Source organism: Erinaceus europaeus, chromosome 11 (genome assembly GCF_950295315.1).
Source record: "Erinaceus europaeus chromosome 11, mEriEur2.1, whole genome shotgun sequence".
Lineage (NCBI taxonomy): Eukaryota > Metazoa > Chordata > Mammalia > Eulipotyphla > Erinaceidae > Erinaceus > Erinaceus europaeus.
Genome location: NC_080172.1, coordinates 68,040,739 through 68,063,531, shown reverse-complemented (window position 1 = coordinate 68,063,531; position 22,793 = coordinate 68,040,739). Strand labels below are relative to the sequence as shown.

General features: G+C 40.1%; 1 protein-coding gene across 1 annotated transcript; it reads right to left on the bottom strand.

The window, feature by feature from the left end:
- Positions 1-3,908: 3,908 nt before the first annotated feature.
- PSMA5 (proteasome 20S subunit alpha 5) lies at positions 3,909-22,702 on the bottom strand. Its single transcript, XM_007529328.3, has 9 exons — positions 22,550-22,702; positions 18,845-18,911; positions 16,605-16,731; positions 13,797-13,864; positions 12,689-12,796; positions 12,322-12,380; positions 10,843-10,945; positions 8,686-8,772; positions 3,909-4,149 (listed from the first exon to the last, which is right to left on the bottom strand). The coding sequence occupies exons 1-9, from the start codon at positions 22,576-22,578 to the stop codon at positions 4,072-4,074; spliced, it is 726 nt and encodes a 241-aa protein (XP_007529390.1). The 5' UTR covers positions 22,579-22,702; the 3' UTR covers positions 3,909-4,071.
- Between the last annotated feature and the right edge of the window lie 91 nt (positions 22,703-22,793).

Sequence of the window (22,793 nt, the reverse complement as noted above, 5' to 3'; positions counted from 1 at the left end):
CCGCCTGGCTGCGCGACGTGCCGACTGCTAGCGCCTCCTTCGGGCAACCTCAAGTTGAGGCTGAGTGAGTCCTCTTCACTCTCTGGCAGCAGACATCCTTGTAATTCTTTGGGTTGCGGCAGCGCCTGGAAATCTCGGAGTCTCTGAGCTTGCTCAGCTGGAAGGGGGGGAGGCTTGGAGACCAACCGGTGCTTCGGGTTTTTAACCCCCACGCTTCTGGGGCGCGCATTGTCGGCTGAGCAGGAAAGGTGAATGAGAACTGTGTGGGCTAGGTCCTATAGAGACAGACAGATAAAGCATCAGGGCATCCGTGACTCAGGCAAGCTTGAAGACAAGCCTAGCCACCGCGTCTGGTGTGGTTTACCTTCCTTCCCCTTCCTCGTGGAGTTCGGACAATGATGGATTCCTGATTGGTTTGCTTGGAGTTGGAAAGTAACTTAGGCATTAAGGTCAGGTTAAAGGCGGGGAGGGGGTGGGTGGGTGTCTATTGTGAAAGGTGTTAAATAATTGCTCAGTGATTATTTAAAGATGAATTTATCTAAACCAAAATGCCTGGACCCTACAATCAGTACATTGAACGGCTTTTTTTTTTTTTTTCTACCAGAGCACTACTCAGTGCAGGGGATTGAACCTGGGACTTTGGAGCCTCAGGCATGAGAGTCTCTTTGCATAGCCCTTATGCTATCTACCGCTGCCCCACGGTTTTGTATTTTAGTAGAAGTTCCTTAGAAGAGCACCCAGCCTCCAAACAAACAAGCAAAAACAACAAAACAACGCACGAGTTTATCTTAGAAACTTACGCAGGTAACTTTCAGAACGTGCCACTCAAGTAAAACCAGTTCTGCACTTAACCTTACTGAGTCTATCCCTTCCAAATGCTAGCTGTTGAACCAGAAAAGGTAGCAAACAGAAAGGTGCAAAGTGGACAAAATATTATGCCCAAAGAAAGCAACTAAAACTTGTTTTAACTATAAACCAAAGTAACAAGAATATGTTCATTGTAAAGTAAAATGGCAGTCATTAAAAATCCTAATCACGTTAATTTGCAAACAAGACCTACACATTTATAGGTTGTCTAGAACAGCCAAAGCAAGAAGTAAGAAGTGAAAACTACTTTTTAATGGCATGCAAGCAGGATGGTAAAATCATTAGTTCTCACTACTGAACTGAGGTAAAATTTGAAAGCTGAACAATGTTCTATGTATTGCCATGTTTTAAATGATTATTTTTAAGAGGTTATTTTTAACCCATGCCAACTATAGAGAGTAGGTCACAAGACAGGCAGTTCCAGTAGCATGTGACTATCTGGGGAGAGAAGGGGGCCTATACAGGAATATCTCTTTGTTTGAGTGATACAAAGATGAATGGTCTATTGTCTTGCAATCTAGAGAAAACAACTCAAGAGTGCCATCTCCTGGAGAAATTACCAAACACTCTTAACTCATTAAATTATGGCCAATTATCAGTACCTTAACTTACTACTGCCTTTAATTACATGCTTTCAGAACATATATTTCTTTCCTCAAACTCTGTCATGTGCTGTGGACATGCACTTTGCATATGACACTGAAAAAAATGAGTGAATAAATTGTTCTATTTCTTCACTTTCATCTTAACTACCAATGTTGCACTGTTCTTTGCCCACAGTTCTACCTTATGTGTAGAACTAAAAACATGTAAATGAGCTTATTCTAATTTGTTTTTTTAATATTTTTATTATTGTATAGAGAAACTGAGAGGGGAGAGGAAGATAGAAAAGGAAAAAGAGGGGGTCGGGCGGTGGCGCAGTGGGTTAAGCGCATGTGGCGCAAAGCGCAGGAACCGGCGTAAGGATCCTGGTTCGAGCCCCCGGCTCCCCACCTGCAGGGGAGTCGCTTTACAGGTGGTGAAGCAGGTCTGCAGGTGTCTATCTTTCTCTCCCCTTCTCTGTCTTCCCCTCCTCTCTCCATTTCTCTCTGTCCTATCCAACAACGAATTGCGTCAACAAGGGCAATAATAACCACAACGAAGCTACAACAAGGGCAACAAAAGGGGGAAAAAAAATGGCCTCCAGGAAAGGTGGATTCATAGTGCAGGCACCGAACCCGCAATAACCCTGGAGGAGGAAAAAAAAAAAGGAAAAAGATACCTGCAGCCTTACTTCACCACTCATGAAGCTCCCCCCCCCCCCCCACAGCTGGGGGCCAAGGGCTTGAACCTGGGTCCTTGTGTACTATGTGTGCATTTAACCAGGTGTGCCACCATCTGGTCCCCCTAATTATTCTTTTACCATAGCACTGCTCAGCTCTGGTTTATGTTGGTACAGGCAATTGAACCTGGGATGTTTGTTGCCTCAGGTATGAAAAATCTTTTTGCATAATTTAAATTATGCTATCTCAATCACAACTTTTCTCCAAGATAAATTTCACAGTGGAAACATGAGTAGAAAGGAACGACTATATGTTAAAAAAAAAAAAAAGCCTCTTCCTAGTGAAATGATTTCCCTGATTCTACTAAATGAACACAAGAAACCTTGTGAAGTTTCAAAATTGGGAGACAGGCGGCAGCACACTAGATTAAGTGCACATAATACAAAGTGCAAGGACAGGTACAAGGATCCTGGTTCAAGCCTCTGGCTCCCCATCTGCAGGGGAGTTGCTTCATAAGCAGTGAAGCAGGTCTGCAGGTATCTTTCCTCCTCTCAATTTCTCTCTGTCCTATTAAAAGTAAAATAATTTTTTAGAAAGAATGGAAAAAATAAAATGGCCTCCAGGAGCAGTGGATTTGTAGTGCTGGCACCAAACTCCAGCAATAACCCTGGAGAAAAAAAAAAAACCTTAACATTTACCAAAAAAAAAACAGTCTCTTAAAAAAGAACACATTAGAATTTTAGAAGGTACAAAATTTCTTGTTTTATCAGTTGCAGTTTAAGGTACATAAAAATGATCCAGGAAATGGGAAAAACAGTGAAACAAGGAGCAAAAATACTTATAAGGACTTACACAACACGTGTGATTTAGAGATAATACTCTCATCTCCTAAAGTAGATTTTGACCATTAAAGGGACTACTGTTTACTGTCTAGTTTCTTCCACTATAAACTTCAGGAGATCAAAGCTTTATCTTCAGTCCCTAATACATTACTTGGCAGATAGTAGGTACTCAGTAAACTTAAAAGTTGAAGTTAAGAGAATAACGTTCAATGGAATTGATAAAACATGAAACAGAGAAACTAATGGCATCACCAACATTATTAGTAACAGGGTTAAACTCTTTAGAACAGCCTCTAGAACACTGGTGACAATATATTCTAGTTCTCACCTTTCCTTATATGTGTCTATCTAGGGGAAAATTCTCTCAAACATCTCACCTCATTGCAACTTCCAAAAGCATATAAGCACAAGATGTTTTGTTGAAACTACAGTATGCATTTAATATAAATTCAACTCAAGCAGAATTTATGTTGTCATCAGAGAGAACTTACTATAAATGTTAGTGAAGGGCGAGGGAAGAGGCTCAATAGAAAAGTGCATATGCCTTGCACTGCATAAAGACAAAAAGATGGGGCCAATTGGTGGTTCACCTGGTGGAATGCACACATTACCATGTGCAATGAAACAGGTTCAAGCCACAGCAGAAACAGGCTTACAGTAGTATTAACATCTTTAGCCACTGGGAGGAGCTGGAATAGTTTGAGTTTATTTGCCAACACCAAGGGATTCTTGGATATAGCTGATTCTGCTCTAGAAACACTAAAATCATTTTAAAATAGATACCCTGACAGGACAAGGATATTGTAACATGTGTGCTCAACCAGGTGCGCCACCACCTGGCCCCCTAGGACAAGGATATTAATACCTCTGTTCTTTCTGCCCCCTAACTTAAGCATGTTGAACAAAAGACTGCATTAGAATAATCTATTAACAAATATTTTTATTTTTAATTTTTTTATTTCAGAACTGCTGTTATGTACAGACATCATAAAAAAAAAAAAAAGCACAAACACTGGAGATTTCCCACGGGATAACATTTGGAAATAAAAGTTAAGGGCCATTTAAAATGTCCCAGAGAAGTTTTGAGGACCCATGTTTCCTTAAATGTCCTTGATAACTTCTTCAAGTTCTTCTTTTGTGAACATGTGGAAATTCTGGCCAGGCTGCACTGTGGCTAGCTGGAAAAAAAAAAAAAAAACAGAGAAGAACTGATAAGTTAGACTCCATTTCCCTGCTGACAGTTCTAGTCCAGTCAGAAGTTGGTTGGTGATGCAGCTGTTCATTAGGGCTATGAGATCTGCTGTCCCAGGGGTATCCTTTCCAGCAACAGTTTCCTGAAATAGCTCTGACTCCAAAATAAAATTTCCTATTGACTTAATGTTCTATTTTGAGGCTAACCTACCACATTATTAACCAAATGTCTTGAAGTTAGTTTGATAAAGATCACAAAAGAAGCAGACATGGGGTCAGTATTTAATTTTTTTCTGTTAAGGATTCCTTTAGAAATATATTGAAAAACATACTAACACATCTGCAAGTCAGACTTGTGTAACCTTGGGTTATGTGGCCAGCAGTAAAATGGGGACAAGCAGCAACTTACATAGAGGGTAGCTGTGAGGTATGTAGAATAGTGCCTAGAACATGACGATGTGTACAAAATAATAACTATTATTCTTGGCTATTATTTTCTTAAAAAGTGCCCATGCGATAACTGAACAACAAAAAGGTTTGTTTCATTTTTTCAAAGGACTGATCATGAGAAGACTCCATTAACACAATAGCTGTGACTAAAGATATTAGTAACAACCAGCAGTCTAAGTTAGGATCTATTTATGTAATATAAGTCATGGATCAGAGACTATTTCAAATTTAATTACAGTTACCAGGTTTTCAACCATCTCTACTGACAACATACCCCTACATTTGGGGGCAATACCAAGAAAAATATGCCATTTCATATTTGCCTCAATTTTTTTGTTGTTGCTACTGGGACTTCTTCACCACTCCAAGGCTACTTTTCCAGATTTATATATAGAGGGAGAAGCATCAATGCTTTCCATAGTGTCACAGGGACTTGAACCTGCTTTGCATGAATGGTAGAGGAGGCATGCTCCCAGATGAAGTATCTTTCTGACCCATACTATCTTTTTGTTTGTATTTTATTTTATTTTTTGGGGTGGAAGCAGAGAAATCAAGAGGGATGGGGATGATGGCGCAGGAGATCTAATTATATGAAATAACAGAAGTCAGGCTGGGAGATAGCATAATGATTATACAAAAGATTTCTGTGCCTGAGGCTCTGAAGTCCCAGGTTCAATTCCCAGCACCACCATAAGCCAGAGCCAACCAGTGTATCTCTCTCTCAACAAAGTGGAAAGAAAATAAATAAATATATATATATATATATATATATATATATATATATATATATGGAAATGTCAGAAGTCCCAAATCTATCTATAAAATATACTTTTTACTAATGTCCATCTACGCTGTGAGTTCGAGTCCAAGGCAATTAAAAATAAACATTATTACTACTTCTCCTAAGGACATAAGGACAAAGATAAATAAGGAGCTAAGGATTTGTTGTCAGTTACGCCTGGCTCATGAATACTTCTCCCAAACCAGTGTAGGGGCTTAAACAAACAAAACCAGAAACTGGATAAGCTCTGAATAGAACATTCCTATAGAGCTAGGCTACAAATCAATGATAATTGGACTTGAATCAACTACTGTCTTCAGGAAGATACTCATCACCAGATGAATAAAAATAGTCCATCATCTGCATAATGATAAAATTATTTACATAATGAATATGGAAAATACTTTCCGATCACCTTATTTTACTTTCAAAAGACCTCTGTGAGGCTGGTCAAACATTTTTTTTTTTAATTTTTTTTTCCTGCTGATCAGTAAATAGTTAACTACCATCAATAATCAACAACTAAGTCCTACTTACAGATATACCAGACACTAGGGATTCAAAGGCAAAGAAGCTGTATTATTTACTAAGGGTACAGATGTCAACTGTTTTTTAATGTGAAGTGTTAAAACAGAACTAAGCAGGGAAAGAGGCACAAAGGAGTGATGATGCCAGTCCAGGCTTGGAGTTGTATCTAGAAACACAGCAAGAGACATAATGAAGGTAAAGGATATCAAGGTCAGGGGCCAGGTTAAGTGCACATGTTATAATGCACAAAGACCTGGGTTCAAGCCCCCATCCCCATCTGCAGGGGGAAAGCTTTGTGAGTGGTGAAGCAGTGCTGCAGGTGTCTCTCTGTCTTTTCCTCTCTCTTCCTCCCCCCTTTTTAAAATTTTATTTTATTCCTTTTGTTGCCCTTGTTTTATTGTTGTTATTGATGCCATTGTTGTTAGATAGGACAGAGAGAAATGGAGAGAGAAGGGGAAGACATGGGGAGAGAAAGACAGACAATTGCAGACCTGCTTTACTGCCTGTGAAGCAAATCCCCTGCAGGTGGGGAGATGGGGGATTGAACCGGGATCCTTATACCAGTCCTTGTGCTTTGCACCACCTACGGTTAACCCGCTACGCTACCGCCCAACTGCCCTTTCTTTCTTTCTTTCTTTCTTTCTTTCTTTCTTTCTTTCTTTTTCTTTTTTTTTAAAGATTACTTATTAGAAAGGTAGGAAGAGAGAGAGAAAGAACCAGACATCACTCTGGTATATGTGCTGTCAGGGATCAAACTCAGGACCTCATGCTCGAGAGTCTAATTCTTTATCCATTATATTACCTCCCCTTCACCTCTTGATTTCTGGCTGTCTCTATCCAATAAATAAATAAATATAGTAAAAAAATTTTTTTTTTCCTCCAGGGTTATTGCTGGGCTCGGTGCCTGCACCATGAATCCACCGCTCCTGGAGGCCATTTTTTCCCCCTTTTGTTGCCCTTGTTGTTGTAGCCTCGTTGTGGTTATTATTATTGCCCTTGTTGACGCTATTCGTTGTTGGATAGGACAGAGAGAAATGGAGAGAGGGGAAGACAGAGAGGGGGAGAGAAAGACAGACACCTGCAGACCTGCTTCACCGCCCGTGAAGCGACTCCCCTGCAGGTGGGGAGCCGGGGGCTCGAACCGGGATCCTTACGCCGGTCCTTGCGCTTTGCACCACATGCGCTTAACCCACTGCGCCACCGCCCGACCCCCAGTAAAAATTTTTTTAAAAAAGGATATCAAAAGTCTTCCAGGTTGCTGGTCTGAATAAGAAGCAAACCCGATAGTTTTCTCATGCAGAAAATGGCTTCCAGGAATGATAATGAGTTTAGTTTTAGAGCTATCTGTCTATCTGTCTCTCTCTCTCTCTGTGTGTGTGTGTGTGTGTCCTTATAAAAATTAGTTAAAGGGACTTGGTTGGTAGCACAGTGGGTTAAGCGCACAAGGCGCAAAGTGCAAGGACCAGCGTAAGGATCCTGTTCTAGCCCCCAGCTCCCCACCTGCAGGGGAGTCTCTTCACAAGCGGTGAAGCAGGTCTGCAGGTGTCTTATCTTTCTCTCCCCCTCTCTATCTTCCCCTCCTCTCTCCATTTCTCTCTGTCCTATCCAACAATGATGACATCAATAGCAACAACAACAATAATAAAAAACAAGGGCAACAAAAAGGAAAATAAATAAATATATAAAAAAATTAAAGGGAGTTGGGTAGTAGCACAGCGGGTTAAGCACAGGTGGTGCAAAGAGCAAGGACTGGCGTTAGGATCCTGGTTCGAGCCCCCGGCTCCCCACCTGCAGGGGAGTCTCTTCACAAGCGGTAAAGCAGGTCTGCAGGTGTCTATCTTTCTCTCTCCCCTCTCTCCATTTCTCTCTGTTCTATCCAACAATGATGACATCAATAACAACAACAATAAAACAACAAGGGCAACAAAAGAGAGTAAATAAATATTTTAAAAAATTAAATTGTATATATATACGTTTCCAAGAGTAACCAGTTTTGACTTTTTACAATTTGTTTTGTGATATCAGCCTCATTAGTATTCTGATGTGACCTAGTAATCCTTGTGTGCATCCTTATCCCCATCCATCATGACTTCTCTAAATATTTTCCATTATCTTAATTTCACTGTTGTATTCACTGACCCTCAGCAGAATATTAAACAATCATAAAGAAAACAAAAGATCTCTCAATTCACCTCCAAACCTACCTTATCTGAGCTCCCTATTACCTCCATTTTCTCCTCTCTCTTTGCATTCTAAATAAGGGTGTGAGGGATAGAGCAGAGGACATGCATGCCCAAGGCCCCAGAGGATTCAGGTTCAATCCCCAGCATGGCCATATGCTAGAGCTAAGTAGTGATTACTCTGAACTATTCAATATTCAACAACAGGAGCTATGATATCAATAAAAACAGTAAAACAGAGGGCTGAAGAGGTGGCTTCAGTGGGAGAATTTAAGCCTTGACTGAATAAGGCCTAAGTTCAACCCCTGGCACTATATAACAACATTGAGAGACAAAAAATAAAATAAATAGAACATCATAAATGGTGGCACAGTTCTCTAATGTCTTTCCACACACAATCAAAACAAAACAGTAAAATGGAAAAAATACCTCAGGCAGGGGTAGATAGCATAATGGTTATGCAAAGAAACTCTTATGCCTGAGGTTCCAAAGTCCCAGGTTCAATCCCCTGCACCACCATAAGCCAGAGCTGAGCAGTGCACTGGTAAAATAAATAAATAAATAAATATTAAAAGAAAAAATACCTCTATGTTAGTTGCATTCAGCTTCTCCTCCATTACTTGTTTGAGGATAATGAGTGAAGACTTGATGGCTTCTTTCAGTGTCATAGACTTGAAACAAAGAAGATCAGAATAGTCACTAGTTATATATAATCCCTCCTTCCACAAAAATTTTACCCTGAAGAAATGATTTAGCAAATGATTTGATTATTAATAGATCAGATCTTTTTTTTTAGATTTTATTTATTCCCTTTTGTTGCCCTTGTTTTATTGTTGTAGTTATTATTGACATCATTGTTGTTGGATAGGACAGAGAGAAATGGAGAGGGGAAGACAGGGGGAGAGAAAGATAGACACCTGCAGACTTGCTTCACTGCCTGTGAAGTGACTCCCCTGCAGTTGGGGAGCTGGGGCCTCGGACCAGGATCCTTATGCCGATCCTTGTGCTTTGCGCCACATGCGCTTAACCGGCTGCGCTACTGCCCGACTCCCAGATCAAATATCTTAATACAGTGCATTACAACAACTTCCAACATCCAGGGAAATAGTAAGTAGAATATGGAGGGCTGGACTGTAGCACACATATCACCATGTGCAAGGATCTGGGTTCAAGCCACTGCTCCCCACCTTCATGAACAGTGAAGCAGGCCTATAGTTGTCTTTCTCCCTCTCTCCCCTTCCCTCTCAATTTCTTTGTCCTATTTAAATACACACACACACACACACACACACACTATACACACATATATATATATTCAGAGGAAAAAAATTTGAATCAGAACAAAATGATCAATTTTCATATGGGAGTCCTGGCCTAACTCATACCACCCAGTCTTGTCTGATTTTAGGAGCTAAGTAGATTGGTACTTGAATAGGGAAAGACTATAATTGTCTTAAATTAGAAACAAGATAATATTTGTAATGTCTTATTGAATAGTAATTCACAAGAGATCTAAGAAAGTAGTCCACTGGTGTAGAAAAATCTGCTCTTTTCTTACCATTTGCATCTTACTTCCTTCTCACATAAAATTAGCTCGATTGGGGGTCGGGCGGTAGCGCAGCAGGTTAAGCGCATGTGGCTTTGCGCATGTGGCGCAAAGCAAAAGGACCAGTGTTAAGAATCCCGGTTCAAGCCCCCAGCTCTCCACCTGCTTCACAGGCAGTGAAGCAGGTCTGCAGGTGTCTTATCTTTCTCTTTCCCTCTCTGTCTTCCCCTCCTCTCTCAATTTCTCTCTGTCCTATCCAACAACAAGTGACATCAACAACAATAACCACAACATGGCTACAAACAAGGGCAACAAAAGGGGGAAAAAAATGGCCTCCAGGAGCAGTGGAAACATAGTGCAGACACTGAGCCCCAGCAATAACCCTGGAGGGGAAAAAACAAAACATATATATACATAGCTCTATTGGGGGTTGATATAAGCAGGCATATCTGTACAAATCACTGGAATGGTAAGTGCTATCCTTCAACCACAATGAGTTACCCAAAACTAACAAAGATTAAAACAATCAAATGCCTACTTGCTTCAAGAGCCAGATTAGGAAGAATAAACTACTAAGTAAAGCTGTGAAGATAAAGAATAAACAAATTATAGTACATCTAAACCATGGTATACCATTCAGTAGTAAAAAGCAACTACAGACACATGCAAGGACATTAATAGATCTCTAAAACAGTATGTTGAACAGGGCTGGGGAGACAGCATAATGGTTATGCAAAAGAGACTTTCATGCTGAGGCTCCAAGGTCCCAAACTCAATCCCCAGCACCACCATAAGCCAGAGCTGAGCAGTGCTCTGGTCTCTCTCTCTCTCTCTCTGTATCTCTCATTAAAACAACTAAACAATAATAATTTTTATGAAAGTATGTTGAACAAAAAGGAGCAGACACAAAAATATTACACATGTAACTATATTTGTTAAAATAACAGACAAAACTAACTCATAGAGGTAAAATGTGATTGCAAGGAAGGAGAAGCTTATTAGAGAGGGGAAAGTATTTTGGGGGTGAGGGTGAAAGTGTCCTACTGCTTTAATGCATGGCTACAAGGGCATACAATTTTCAAAGCTCATAGACCTGAACTCTTAAATTCTCCTCTACCTTTTCTCATATGTCAATTGTGCCTTCGTTGTAAAAATAAATAAACAAATAACTGGAACTGTGAGGATATTTAATTACCTTGTGGTAAACTTCTTGCAATGAGCTCTGGGCACCTTCTGAAGCAGAGCCAATTGCTCGAGCATCACATTGTACAAAGGTCCCAGATGGATCCATGTGAAACCTATAAAACCACCCCAAAATAGAAAAGGATCAAAATTCTTAAGAGTTGCCACATTATATGTAATAAATTTCTCATTAAAAAATAGAAATGTTTGGTCCTGCTGTTATAAAACTCCACCAAAATACAGAAGCACAAATTCAAAAGATGTTCTACACTTAAAGAAGCCAGTTCTTTTTAATATGTTTAAGAAATCAACTTCTGGGGCCAGGCAGTGTGGCTCACCCAGTTAAGCACACACATTACTATGCAGTGACCTGGGTTTGAGCCTCAATCCCTTTCTGCAGTGGGGAAGCTTTGAGCAGTGAAGCAGACCTGCAGGTCTCTCTCTCCTCTGAATTTCTCTTTGTTCTATATAATATAAAAGAACTAGAAAAAAAAAATAGCCACTAGGATCATGGATTCATGGTGTAGGCACTAAGCTCCAGCAATAATCCTGGGAAGGAAGGAGAAAGAGAAGGGGAGGGGAGAGAAGAGGAGGGGAGAGAAGGAGAGGGGAGGGGAGGGGAGGGGAGGAGAAGAGAGGAAGGGAAGGATGAAGAAAGGATAGATGGAGGAAACGAGGAAGGAAGAAAGGAAGGAAGTGAGAGGGGGAGGGCAGGAGGGAAGAAGGAAGGAAAGAAGGATCTCAGGAATTTAAAATGGTAGTACAGGGGCCACACTGTGGAGCACCTGGTTGAGTGCACATATCACCATGCACAGATTCAGATTCAAACTCCCAGTCCCCACCTGCAGGAAGGAAGCCTCATGAGCGGTTAAAACAGTGCTGCAGGTCTCTCTCTCTCTCCCCCTCGCTTGCCCTATTTCTGAATCATAATTTAAAAATAAAATTAAAAAAGGGAATAATGCCCACCAGGATCAGTGGATTTGTTGTGCAGATGAGCCCCAGTGATAACCCTGGTAGCAAAAAAAAAAAAAAGTTACCATGAGTGGTGAAGCAGTGGTGCAGTTGACTTTTCCTCTCTCTCTCTCTAACCCCATCACTCTCAATCTCTTATAAACAAAGCTTTAAAAACAACAACAAATACATAAACATAATAGTAGTCTAGTGTAGTATATAAAAATATGGTACTTGTGCATGCTTTATCTAAATAACATTTGAAGATAAAATTCAAATTAATATTCCAAAGAAAACTCAACAGCAACCCCTTACTATAATTAACAAACCTACTTCTAATTCTTCCCAGAATTATCACCGTCTCTAATAGGGGAGCCCACATTTATCTTTATATAAATAGCATAGAGTACTTCAACTAGAAGCCCTTCAATTTTTACAACTCTATAATAATCTCCCCCTGTCGACTTAAACTACTCATTTCTGTATGAAATTAAAATAATACCCCCCCCAGAAGCAGGGAGGATGACAAAATGGTACTTACAATTGGGGTCCTTTCTCATCAACTCCTCCAAATAGCAGTGCTACTCCAAAGGGACGAGACTAGAATGAAAAAGCATGAGACATTAAGAGGAATAGCTAGAAGTAGGTGCACAAGAGGAACTGGGGGAAGAGGACAAATGTCCTAAGTCCCATAGAACAGTAAGAAAGCTTGATATAATGGTCCAGGAGGTGGCGCATTGGATAAAGCATTGGACTCTCAAGCATGAGGTCTTGAGTTTGATTCCAAGCAGCACATGTACCAGAGTGATGTCTGGTTCTTTCTCATGAATAAATAAAATCTTTTTTTTAAAAAAAAAAAAAAAAAAAAAAAAAAAGGAGAAAGGGCTTGATATAAATATCACACGCACCATGGCTCCTGGATCTGCATCTTCTTCTCCAAATTGCAGAGCCAGATTGGACACAGCCTGGGTCACACTCTCCACTGTCATTGTCTCATTGTAGGTGAACCAATGGTTCTAGAAAAGGAGCAAAACATGGTCTAGCTGTCAAGCACACAGGGTTTTAAAGTAGCCCACCTCTTTCACTGCATAAATCTCTTTAAACTGTAGTTGAAAACTGAATGATTAACTCCAATGTTTTTCCCTTAGCACAAAACTCAAATTTTAGGACTGTATCAGAGGGAGAAAAGTTGCCTGAACAATAAAAATCAAAAGGACTCTAACCAATGACAAATTAGAGGACTACTCCCTGAAAAAAAAATTTACTCCGCAAAGCACCACACTGAGTTTTTTCATAAAGGAAGTGCTAGAAATTGAGTGACAATGTCCCTTCCCTCAAAAAAAAAAAAAAAAAAATCACTCTGGTAGTGTTTTAATAACTTACTCGTAAGAACTGACAGAAAACTTGCAAAAGTACAAAAATTTGGGGTGGTGTACCTGGCTGAGCACACATTACAATGCACAGCGACCTAGACTCTAACCCCCAGTCCACACCAGCAGGGAAAGCTTTGTGAGTGGTGCAGCCTTGTTGTAGGTATCTCTGTCTTTCTTCCTCTCTAATGCCCCCTTCCCTCTTGATTTCTCTATCCAAATAAATAAAAGATTATAAATTTTTTAAAAAATTTTTACTAATTATTTTTTCTTACTATTCTGCTCAACAGGCAATAAGTACTCAGTTGACCAGTATATGTCACCTGCTACATATCAGTCCTCACCACAGGAGTTGTTATTTGCAAACTAGCAGCAAGGTGGGGGGGTGGGGGGGATATCCTTTTGCTATGTCCACCTCTAGATATGGTGCTCTGACAAAAAGTTATATTTTTTTAAGCAAGACACTGTTGGTGCTATGCTTCAGGGCTTGCTTTAGTCTTTATGATTAAAGTAGGAATTCTACCCAAAAATCACTTCTATATCTGATATTGACACAGATGCCTGCAATATAGCCCTGGCAGCTACATAAATACTAAACAAGGAACTCAAGCATCACTGTAAAAAAGAGAGATGATGCTTATTTTACCTGTGTCTCCACTCTGGCTTTATCAATTAAAGTCTTAGCATCAGCAATTAGCCCACTCATGGCACAACCTGCAATGTAAAAGCAACAATGACCCAGTGGCTAAATCCTTGTAGAACTCTTTCAGCCTCTCAGGAAATACTGAAATTCCTAAGTCAAATCACAGGAGCCACTCAGCCATCCCATAGCAATATATTCAAGAAATCAGATGGGAAATTATCTGCACTGAACACGAGCATAATTACATTACAAATAAATAAAAAAAGATCCACATTGACATAGGAACCTGGCCATTAAAACAGAAGACAGAACAGTAACAAGGTAGCTAATCAAGCATGAGCTTCCACATATTACATCCTGAAGTGCCCCTTTATCCATCCTTATAGACAATGATGCATTTCCAAACTAAACAAACACTCTTATTTCTCCTATCAGGAGAAATAAGGAGGAAAAAAATAATGAGCAATCGTGGAAGACTGGCAGTAAACATATCTAAAGAATATTAGGTCCAGGAGGTGGCACAGTGATAAGCTTTGGACTCTCAAGCATGATGTCCTGAGTTCGATCCCTGGCAGCACATGTGCCAGAGTGATGTCTGGTTCTTTCTCTCTCCTATCTTTCTCATAAATAAATTTTTAAAAATCTTAAAAAATATATATTGGCAAATTTGAGGGTCACTACCTTAAAAAGCAGAGTTAACTTCTCAAAGCACCTAGTTTTGTTTTTTAATAAAGTTGAATGCTAGTAGTTAAATGCCACTTTCCCTCAAAAAAACCTACTCTGTTGGTGTTTTTCACACCATATGATACAAATCTACTGATTGCATCAGAAAGTCTACCAAATAGGCCATAATGCCACTATGATTGTTACTTTCTGTGTCCTAACTCAAATCTCAATCTCCCATGTTTCAGATCTATAGAGCCAAATAATTCCCTTAATATATTTACTTGGATGTATCATAGACTGAATCAATTTTTCCTTAGATTCCAGATCCTTCTCTGGTCCTCACAACCAATCAGATCTGAAATACTACTACTCTCTGATTAACGTGTTTACCCTGAGTCCTTAGCTCTCCATTCTCTGGCTTATTTAAAGCTCTCATTATCACCTATGGTGGAATGTATGTACATGTATATGTTCCTATCTAGTTTCCCTGTCTTCAGTGACAAGTCCCTTTCACTCTATGGTAAACACTGTTATCAAGAATGGTCGTTTCTAAAATCATCATCTGGTAATGTTACCATAATGTTTAAAGCCTTTCTCATCAACGCAAAAAAAAAAAAAAAAAATATATATATATATATATATATATATATATATATATATATATATATATATATAACTCTTATACAATGGGGAAAAAAAATGGGAACCACCTTATCTCTTGCTATGGTCCACCTCGCAGTCATAACAAACTGTCTGGGTGGTGGTGATTTATTTTTCAAATCACCAAGGCTTTGCTCATTTCCATTCCTGACTAGACTGTTCTCCTCTGCTCAATTCAAACACTTGTTTGCTTGAAAAACTTCCCTGTCTTTCAGAATTCAACTCAGTTCAAAGATTACCTTTATGGAATCCTTTTCTGCAACCTCACTACCACAGGACCCAGGTAAAACTAATTATTCCTCCTTCCTGTACCCACCGAACACAAAGTACAATCCTAACCCCTACATCACTTAATTGTATTTACATATCTGTATATTCATCTACACAGTTAAACTGTGTGGTTCTGGAAGACAAGGACTATGTCTCATTCCTGTTTCCTTAGTATTTAGAGTACAATGCTTGGCACATAGGAAGGCTCTCAATTTGTTGAATAAAGTGACACCAACCTACTTGAGATAAAGCAATACAATGTTCTAACCTAAAAGACTCGATGCTAGTAACATCAAGTTTCCATGGCATTTGGTTTTGTTGTCTTCAAGTAATTGGTCAAAGTACATTACTCTTATACTGTGAACCTTAGTTACTCAGAAGATCTTTAAAATTCTTTATTCAGGGCCTTGGAGCTGGCTCAGTAGATAAGGCACTGACTGAGTTCAGTCTCCTGCACCACATAAAATCACCAACAGAACTCAGAAGATGGAGTCATGCTTTGGATTCTATCCCCCTAGTCTTCCTCTCTAAGAATAAAAACTGGGGCAGATGGGCGGTAGCGCAGTGGGTTAAGTGCAGGTAGTGCAAAGCACAAGGATGGACATAAGGATCCCAGTTTGAGCCCCCGGCTCCCCACCTGCAGTGGAGTCCAGCAATAACAACAATAACATCTACAACAACAATAAAAAACAAAGGCAAAAAAAGGGAAAATAAATAAATAATTTTAAACAAGAATGGGGTCAGCAGTAACTCAGTAGTATCGCACATGCTTGAAGCCCTGGGTTCATTCTCTAGCACTACAAAAATAAATAAATAAATAAATAAGATAAAAACAAAAAGATATTCTGCCTTTTCTCAGTAGACCTTGTAGTTTTCACATGATTACTCTTCTCTGCTCCTAGAGCTAAACATTCTGCATCAATACAGATCCAGTTATCACGGATGGTGACTTTGATTCAACCTTTACATAGTTCAATAACCACCACATCTGACAAGTTTAAATTTGAGTTAGAAAGGACCTTCTGAGAGGCTAAATATAACTAAGTCCTGTACCTGCTTCCTACTCCTATATAATGCACAGTGGTCTTCTATCTGGTAAGTGATAGCTAACAAGATTACATGCTCTTCGAATGAACCTCCCTTGGAACATCAAAGAAAACTAAATCAACTGAGGCCAGAATATCCTACAGAATAGCAGCTATCCCTGCTCCTTACCTATGTGAGCATCAATCTCCACAATTTTCTCAATGCTGCTGGGCTCCATGAGTGGAGAGGTAATTCTCTTCTCCACAGCTAGGCACACACCCTCTGATGTCTGTATCCCAATGGCTGTTGAACCAAGCTAAAGAGAAACATATTATGATTATTATACATAGGTCAAAGAATAGTCGCACCGTGGCGGGGGAAATAGCTCAACTGGTTGAGCAATGGACTCTCATGCCTGAGCTACCCAGTTTGATCTCTAGTGCCAGGCTGGGCTAGCTTCACGGACGGTAGAGAGATGATCAGGGACTAATGGCTGAGCTGGGAAGCAGTATCTCGTTTATTAATCAGATACATTGTCTTTTATGCATCTCTTCACCGGAAGTGGCAAGGGAAAGAAAATGACTAGGAGAGGGGGCGGAGCAAAAAAAGAGCTAGAACAGAACATAGAAAGCTTCCATCTAACCAGTGGGAATTAAACCAATACCCTGCAGGTAGGGCAAGACCCAGGTAAAACAGTGATTATGTAAATAGATCACATTTAATAAGTAATATAAGTGAACCTAATGTGATGATCAAAACAGAAAGTCCTATAAGCAGAATTTAGAAGCATACCAACACTCTAGCACCATATATATACCACAGTGATTATCTGGTTTCTCTCTTTTTTAAATTTATTTTACTTTTTGTTGCCCTTGTTGTTTTTCATTGTTGTTGTAGTTATTATTATTGTTATTGATGCCGTTGTCGTTAGATAGGACAGACAGAAATGGAGAGAAGAGGGGAAGACAGAGAGGGCGAGAGAAAGACAGACACCTGCAGACCTGCTTCACTGCCTGTGAAATGATTCCCCCTGCAGGTGGGGAGCCAGGGGCTCAAACCGGGACCCCTACGCTGGTTCTTGTGCTTCGCGCCACATGCGCTCAACCAGCTGCGCTACTACCCGACTCCCTGGTTTCTCTTTTATTAGCATGATTGCAGTAATCCTTAAAAACTGCCTAGACCTTACTTAGGTACTTCAAATCAGAATTTAAGTTACCCATAATGCAACAAATACAGCAGCCCAGAAAGTTGCATAGTAGCTAGAGTACTGCATTATTAGCACAAGGTCCTGGGTTTGACTCTTGGTATTGCATGTGCCAGAAAGGGTCTCTGGTTTGTGTTCTTTTCTCCCTCCCTTTCTCATTGATTATTACAAGTCCAACAAGTATAGATACCACATGCCACACGATAGCTAACCTTAAGGAGAGCTTTTAAAAAAAAAACAACAACAAAGGGGAGTCGGGCGGTAGCGCAGTGGGTTAAGCGCAGGTGGCGCTAAGCACAAGGACCAGCGGAAGGATCCTGGTTCGAGCCCTCGGCTCCCCACCTGCAGGGGAGTCACTTCACAGGCGGTGAAGCAGGTCTGCAGGTGTCTGTCTTTCTCTCCCCCTCTCTGTCTTCCCCTCCTCTCTCCATTTCTCTCTGTCCTATCCAACAACAATGACATCAATAATAACTACAACAACAAAACAACAAGGGCAACAAAGGGAATAAATAAATAAATAAATAAATAAATTTAAAATTAAAAAAATTTTTTAAAAAAACTGTTCGGTTTTGCTGCTAGATTACAGGACATAGCTCTTACTTAGCCCTGAAAATTCTAGTCCAAATTCAATACTTTACCAATAAGAATGTAGTTGGTGACTAGAGAAGTGCCTCAGCTGGCAGAATATTGGGCTTGCATGCCTGAGGTTCCTGGTTCAATCTCCAGCACCACAAGTACTACAGTGTACTCAGGTTTCTTTCTTTCCTGTTTCATGTGAAATTCTCTCTCATATGTAATCAATAAAAAATAAATCTTAAAAATAAGAATACAAGTGATCAGTTAATTTGTTCAAGATAACAAGTCAGCTTGCAAATTTTTAATTCTGGATTTCGAATACCCTTTTCTTTATAACTAATCAGATTATAAATACGGTGACCTTAAGGTACTTGTAACGATAAGCTCCCAAGTTCAATCTCCGACAATGCATGTGTATAGTGTCCTCGGGCACACTCTCTATCACACCACACACACACACAAATAAATCTTTTTAAAAAGCTACTTTACGTAACTACAAAGTAGTTATCTGTTAAAATAACTGTCAGAAAAATCATTGTGGTTAGCTAAAGGGAGATTAAAAAAAAAAACATTTTCTAAAGATTGGCTAAAATATATTTATCCCAAATGTTGTATGAGCAAAATGTTTTGTTGTTGCTTGATACTATACCTTGATAGCCTCAATGGCATATTCCACTTGAAATAATCTTCCTTCAGGAGAAAAAGTATTCACACCCCTAAAATTAAAAAAAAAAAAAGTATTGAAAATGTGTCAGAAATTTTGTTCATTAACAGCCTTTCAAAAGAATGGACGCTACCTACACAACATTTAAGTCCCATCCCAGCAAGACTTCAAACTGATCAAATGACAACTGATGACTGTCTTAATCTTAAATCAATCTAGAATTCCTTATATAAATCCCTATCCCATCTTCTTCACTTTATACATTTGACACTTTTTATCATACTGTTTAGTAAAAATCAGTTACAAGCACATTTTCTATTTCTTTATATAAATTAGTACTGTTATCTTAACAATGCATTGACATTAGTATAGTTCCTAAAACTTTACTGAGTTCATTTACTCATACATATTTATGCCATGTACATTTAACTTTTCTCTCTAAAGTCCTTCCTCACCTTTTCTCGATAGAACCTACTGAAAAATCCTATGGAGAGGGGCTGGGTGGTGGTGACACACCTGGTTGAGTACATACATTATACTACCTGTGCAAGAACTCAGTTCAAGCTATCTTGGGGGAAGGAAGCTTTACCAGCAGTAAAACAGTGCTGCAGGTCTCTCTCTCTCTCTGGCATATATGATGGTAGGGATCCAACTCAGGACCTCATGTTTTACTGTACTAGGAATGATTCTGCCTAAGTCAGAAGTGAAAGGAGAATCCCAAAACCCCAGATTCATCTTGCCCCAGAGGAAATATCCTTAAGTCATTTTAAAGACGTACAGGTTATAGAGGAGACAAATCAGTAGGAAGAACATGTGTATTGTGTGTGTGTATGCACATGCACCCATATATATATATATATGTACATGCATAACATTTCCCAGTTTTCCATATAACAATACACTAGGTCCTCTGAAAATTAAGGTAGTGAATGCTACAAAATATATATATATTATGTGTGTATACACACACACACACAGACACACATATATATTACAAAGTCAACTACTTCTGTCTGTCATTCCTAATTTTTTTTTTTTTTTTTACCAGAGTACTGCACTGCTCTGCTCAGCTCGGGTTGATAATGGTGCAGGGGACTGAAACTGGAACTTAGAGCCTCAGGCATGAGAGTCTCTTTGCATAACCATTATGCTCTCTAAACACACACACACACACACACACACACACACACACACACACACCTAATTCATTTTAAACACCCCTCTAATCTCCCAGCCCCAAACTAAAAAGTTCATATTAATTTACCTCATTCCTCTCCAGCTTCTCCCATTGCTAACTATAATCTAGTCACACCAAATCCTCCTCCACAGTAACTATCACTCTCTTTCTTCTATACTCTATGTCCTCATTCCCTTTCACCTAACTTTTGTAATAGTCTTCTAATGTCGACATGCTCTTTGTTGTGAGACAATCAACACCAGTAGAAATAGAATTATGCAGGGCTGGGTGGTGGCACACCTGGTTGAGTGCACATATTACAATGTGTAAGAACCTGAGCTCAAGCCCCCTGGGCCCCATCTGCAGGGAGAAGCTTCATATGTGGTGAAGCAGTGTTGTAGATCTCTCTCTCTCTCTCTAATACTCCTTCCCTCTCAACTTCTCTCTACCCCAAATAAATAAAAATAAATTCAAAATTTTAAAGATTTAAAAACGTAAGTATGACTATATAACTTCTCTTTTAAAAATGTATTTACTTGATAGAGGTAGGCAGAAATTGAGAAGGAAGGAGGAGACAGACAGACAGACACCTGCAGACCTGCTCTGCCATTCTTGAAGCTTCCCCCACCCCGCAGGTGGAGACCAGGGGCTTTAACCTGGGTCCTTGAACATTGTAATGTGCACTTAACCAGCTGTGCCACCACCTGGCCCCTTAAAACTTCTTAAAATGAAAATGAATTTCCTACGGAATAAGACCCAAGCTGCTTAACCTTAAATTAAAAATCATTTCATATATAGCACTACCCGCTTTCCATATATTTTTTAGCAGTACCTACACATGTATGTGTGTAAGCCAGATGAGAATTTTCTCAAACAGGCACTGTATTCTTCCCCTCAGCTTTCTTCGTTCACCTTATAAATTCGCTGCTTTAAAAGTACTAACTTTCAGAGACCTAGTGGGGGTTGTATTGTTATATGGAAAACTGGGAAATGTTATGCATATACAAACTACTGTATTTACTGTCAAATGTAAAACATTAATTCCCCAATAAATAAATTAAAAATAAAAAGCACTAACTTTCACTGACCATCTTACTCTACTCAGCTTAAGTATCAACTCCTTTGTGAAAATTTCCATTATTTCCTAATATCAAATACCATCTCTCTAAACTCCCACAGTGTTGATTTTGCTGACATGATTACATCTGATTTGAACTAGTTACTTTCGTAAACAGTTCTTTAAAAAAGAGTCCCCCTTAAAAATAAGGATCTTGCTACAGGACCAGTACATAGAAAAGTGCCTGTCCACAGCAAGCCCTCCAAGTACATTATTAGCTCAGTCATTTTTCAAAGGCCAGGTTTTAGGCAATCTTGGGAAGACACAAAAATGAGTAACAAAAAGACAGTAAGTGATCACAAAGCCTTCCTGACAGGGATAACAATTCCTATCATATACACCTTAACTCAAAAGTCTACCATTCCAAGATGATTCTCACTAGTGACCTGGAAGATCACTACTGACTAACAAGGCTGCTTCATAAGAGAGTTGGAAGAGATGTCAAACTTCACATACATCCTCTATGAGTCAATAACAAAATAACACAGTGGGAAATTTCAGGTGACAAAATTTTTGACAGGGTCAACCGACACTTGACAAAAAAAAAAATGCTGCTTCTCAAAGAAAACACCTGCCTTTCCTAGTTAATGGAAGGAAACACACACACAAAGACACAACTTTAACAGCTATATGAAAACTGAACTGACCAAAAGAGAAAGTGAAAATAAAAAATGTCTATGGCGTAAATGTGTACAGCATTATTTAGCATTTCCAGATTCATTGTCTGAAAGTTCATTTAAAGTAGTAATAACAGTAATACAATCTCACAACCTTGCTACTTGTAAACTCCAATGCAACGTAATTAAGTCCTTAAAACTTCTCAAACAGCCTAAATCTAGTAGAATCTACATGGTTCATGTTCTCTGAATTCGAGTCCTTACAAAAGTCAGGCTCCAGACTGTCTTGGAGCTTTTGCAAACTCTACACTTGTCAGTTTGTCCCCCTATTCTCCACCTCCAGTCAGAGGAAAGGCAAAACAAAACAGGTGATTCTTGTATGGGGCAGGGAAATTCAAATAACCTCTTCAGTTGCGTTTCCCTCCCGGCAGTACCTTTACAATACTTTTTAAAGGCAAGGAAATGAACGAGGAAGGCCTGACCCCTGACCCGCCTCAGGTTAAAGGTCACAAATCCCAGCCCCGCAGCACAAAGCGGAGCTCCTAGCTTCCGCACCGACTGCGGGCCGAGCGGTGACTCAGCTGCAGGCCAAGTGCCGCCGACCGGGGCTAGTCCGGCCCGGTGAGCCCCGGCGGACGGCGGGGGAGGCGGGAGATCCCCAGACTGGGCCAGGCGCGGGTTCCCGCGGCGCCCCATGACATGGCAGAACCCAGGCCCAGGCCCCAGTCTGTCCACCCAGGACAGCAGCCTCATTTCCCCCCCCCCCAAGTCACACAGACCTGTCGTACTCGGACCGGGTGAGGAACATGATGACAGCTGGAGAAGGCAGTATGAGAAACGCGGGGATTCTGAGGGCCAACACGAGTACACCGGCACCCAACTCTTCCCGCACCGCCACTTAACCAGGGTCCTCCTCCCAACTGCGCATGCGCCCCGACCCCTTCATCCCGCCCTCCCCATTCCGGCCCCCTATTGGTTGGTTGTAGTTTCCGCCGAGGTGATTGGGCCAACACGTTTTCCCGT

Coding starts and splice junctions, on each gene's coding strand:
- PSMA5 (XM_007529328.3), bottom strand. CDS start 22,578: ATGTTCCTCACCCGGTCCGAGTACGACAG. Junction 13,865..16,604: donor GGAGATTGATGCTCACATAG/GTAAGGAGCAGG, acceptor TTTACATTGCAG/GTTGTGCCATGAGTGGGCTA. Junction 12,381..12,688: donor ATGCAGATCCAGGAGCCATG/GTGCGTGTGATA, acceptor TTTTCATTCTAG/TCTCGTCCCTTTGGAGTAGC.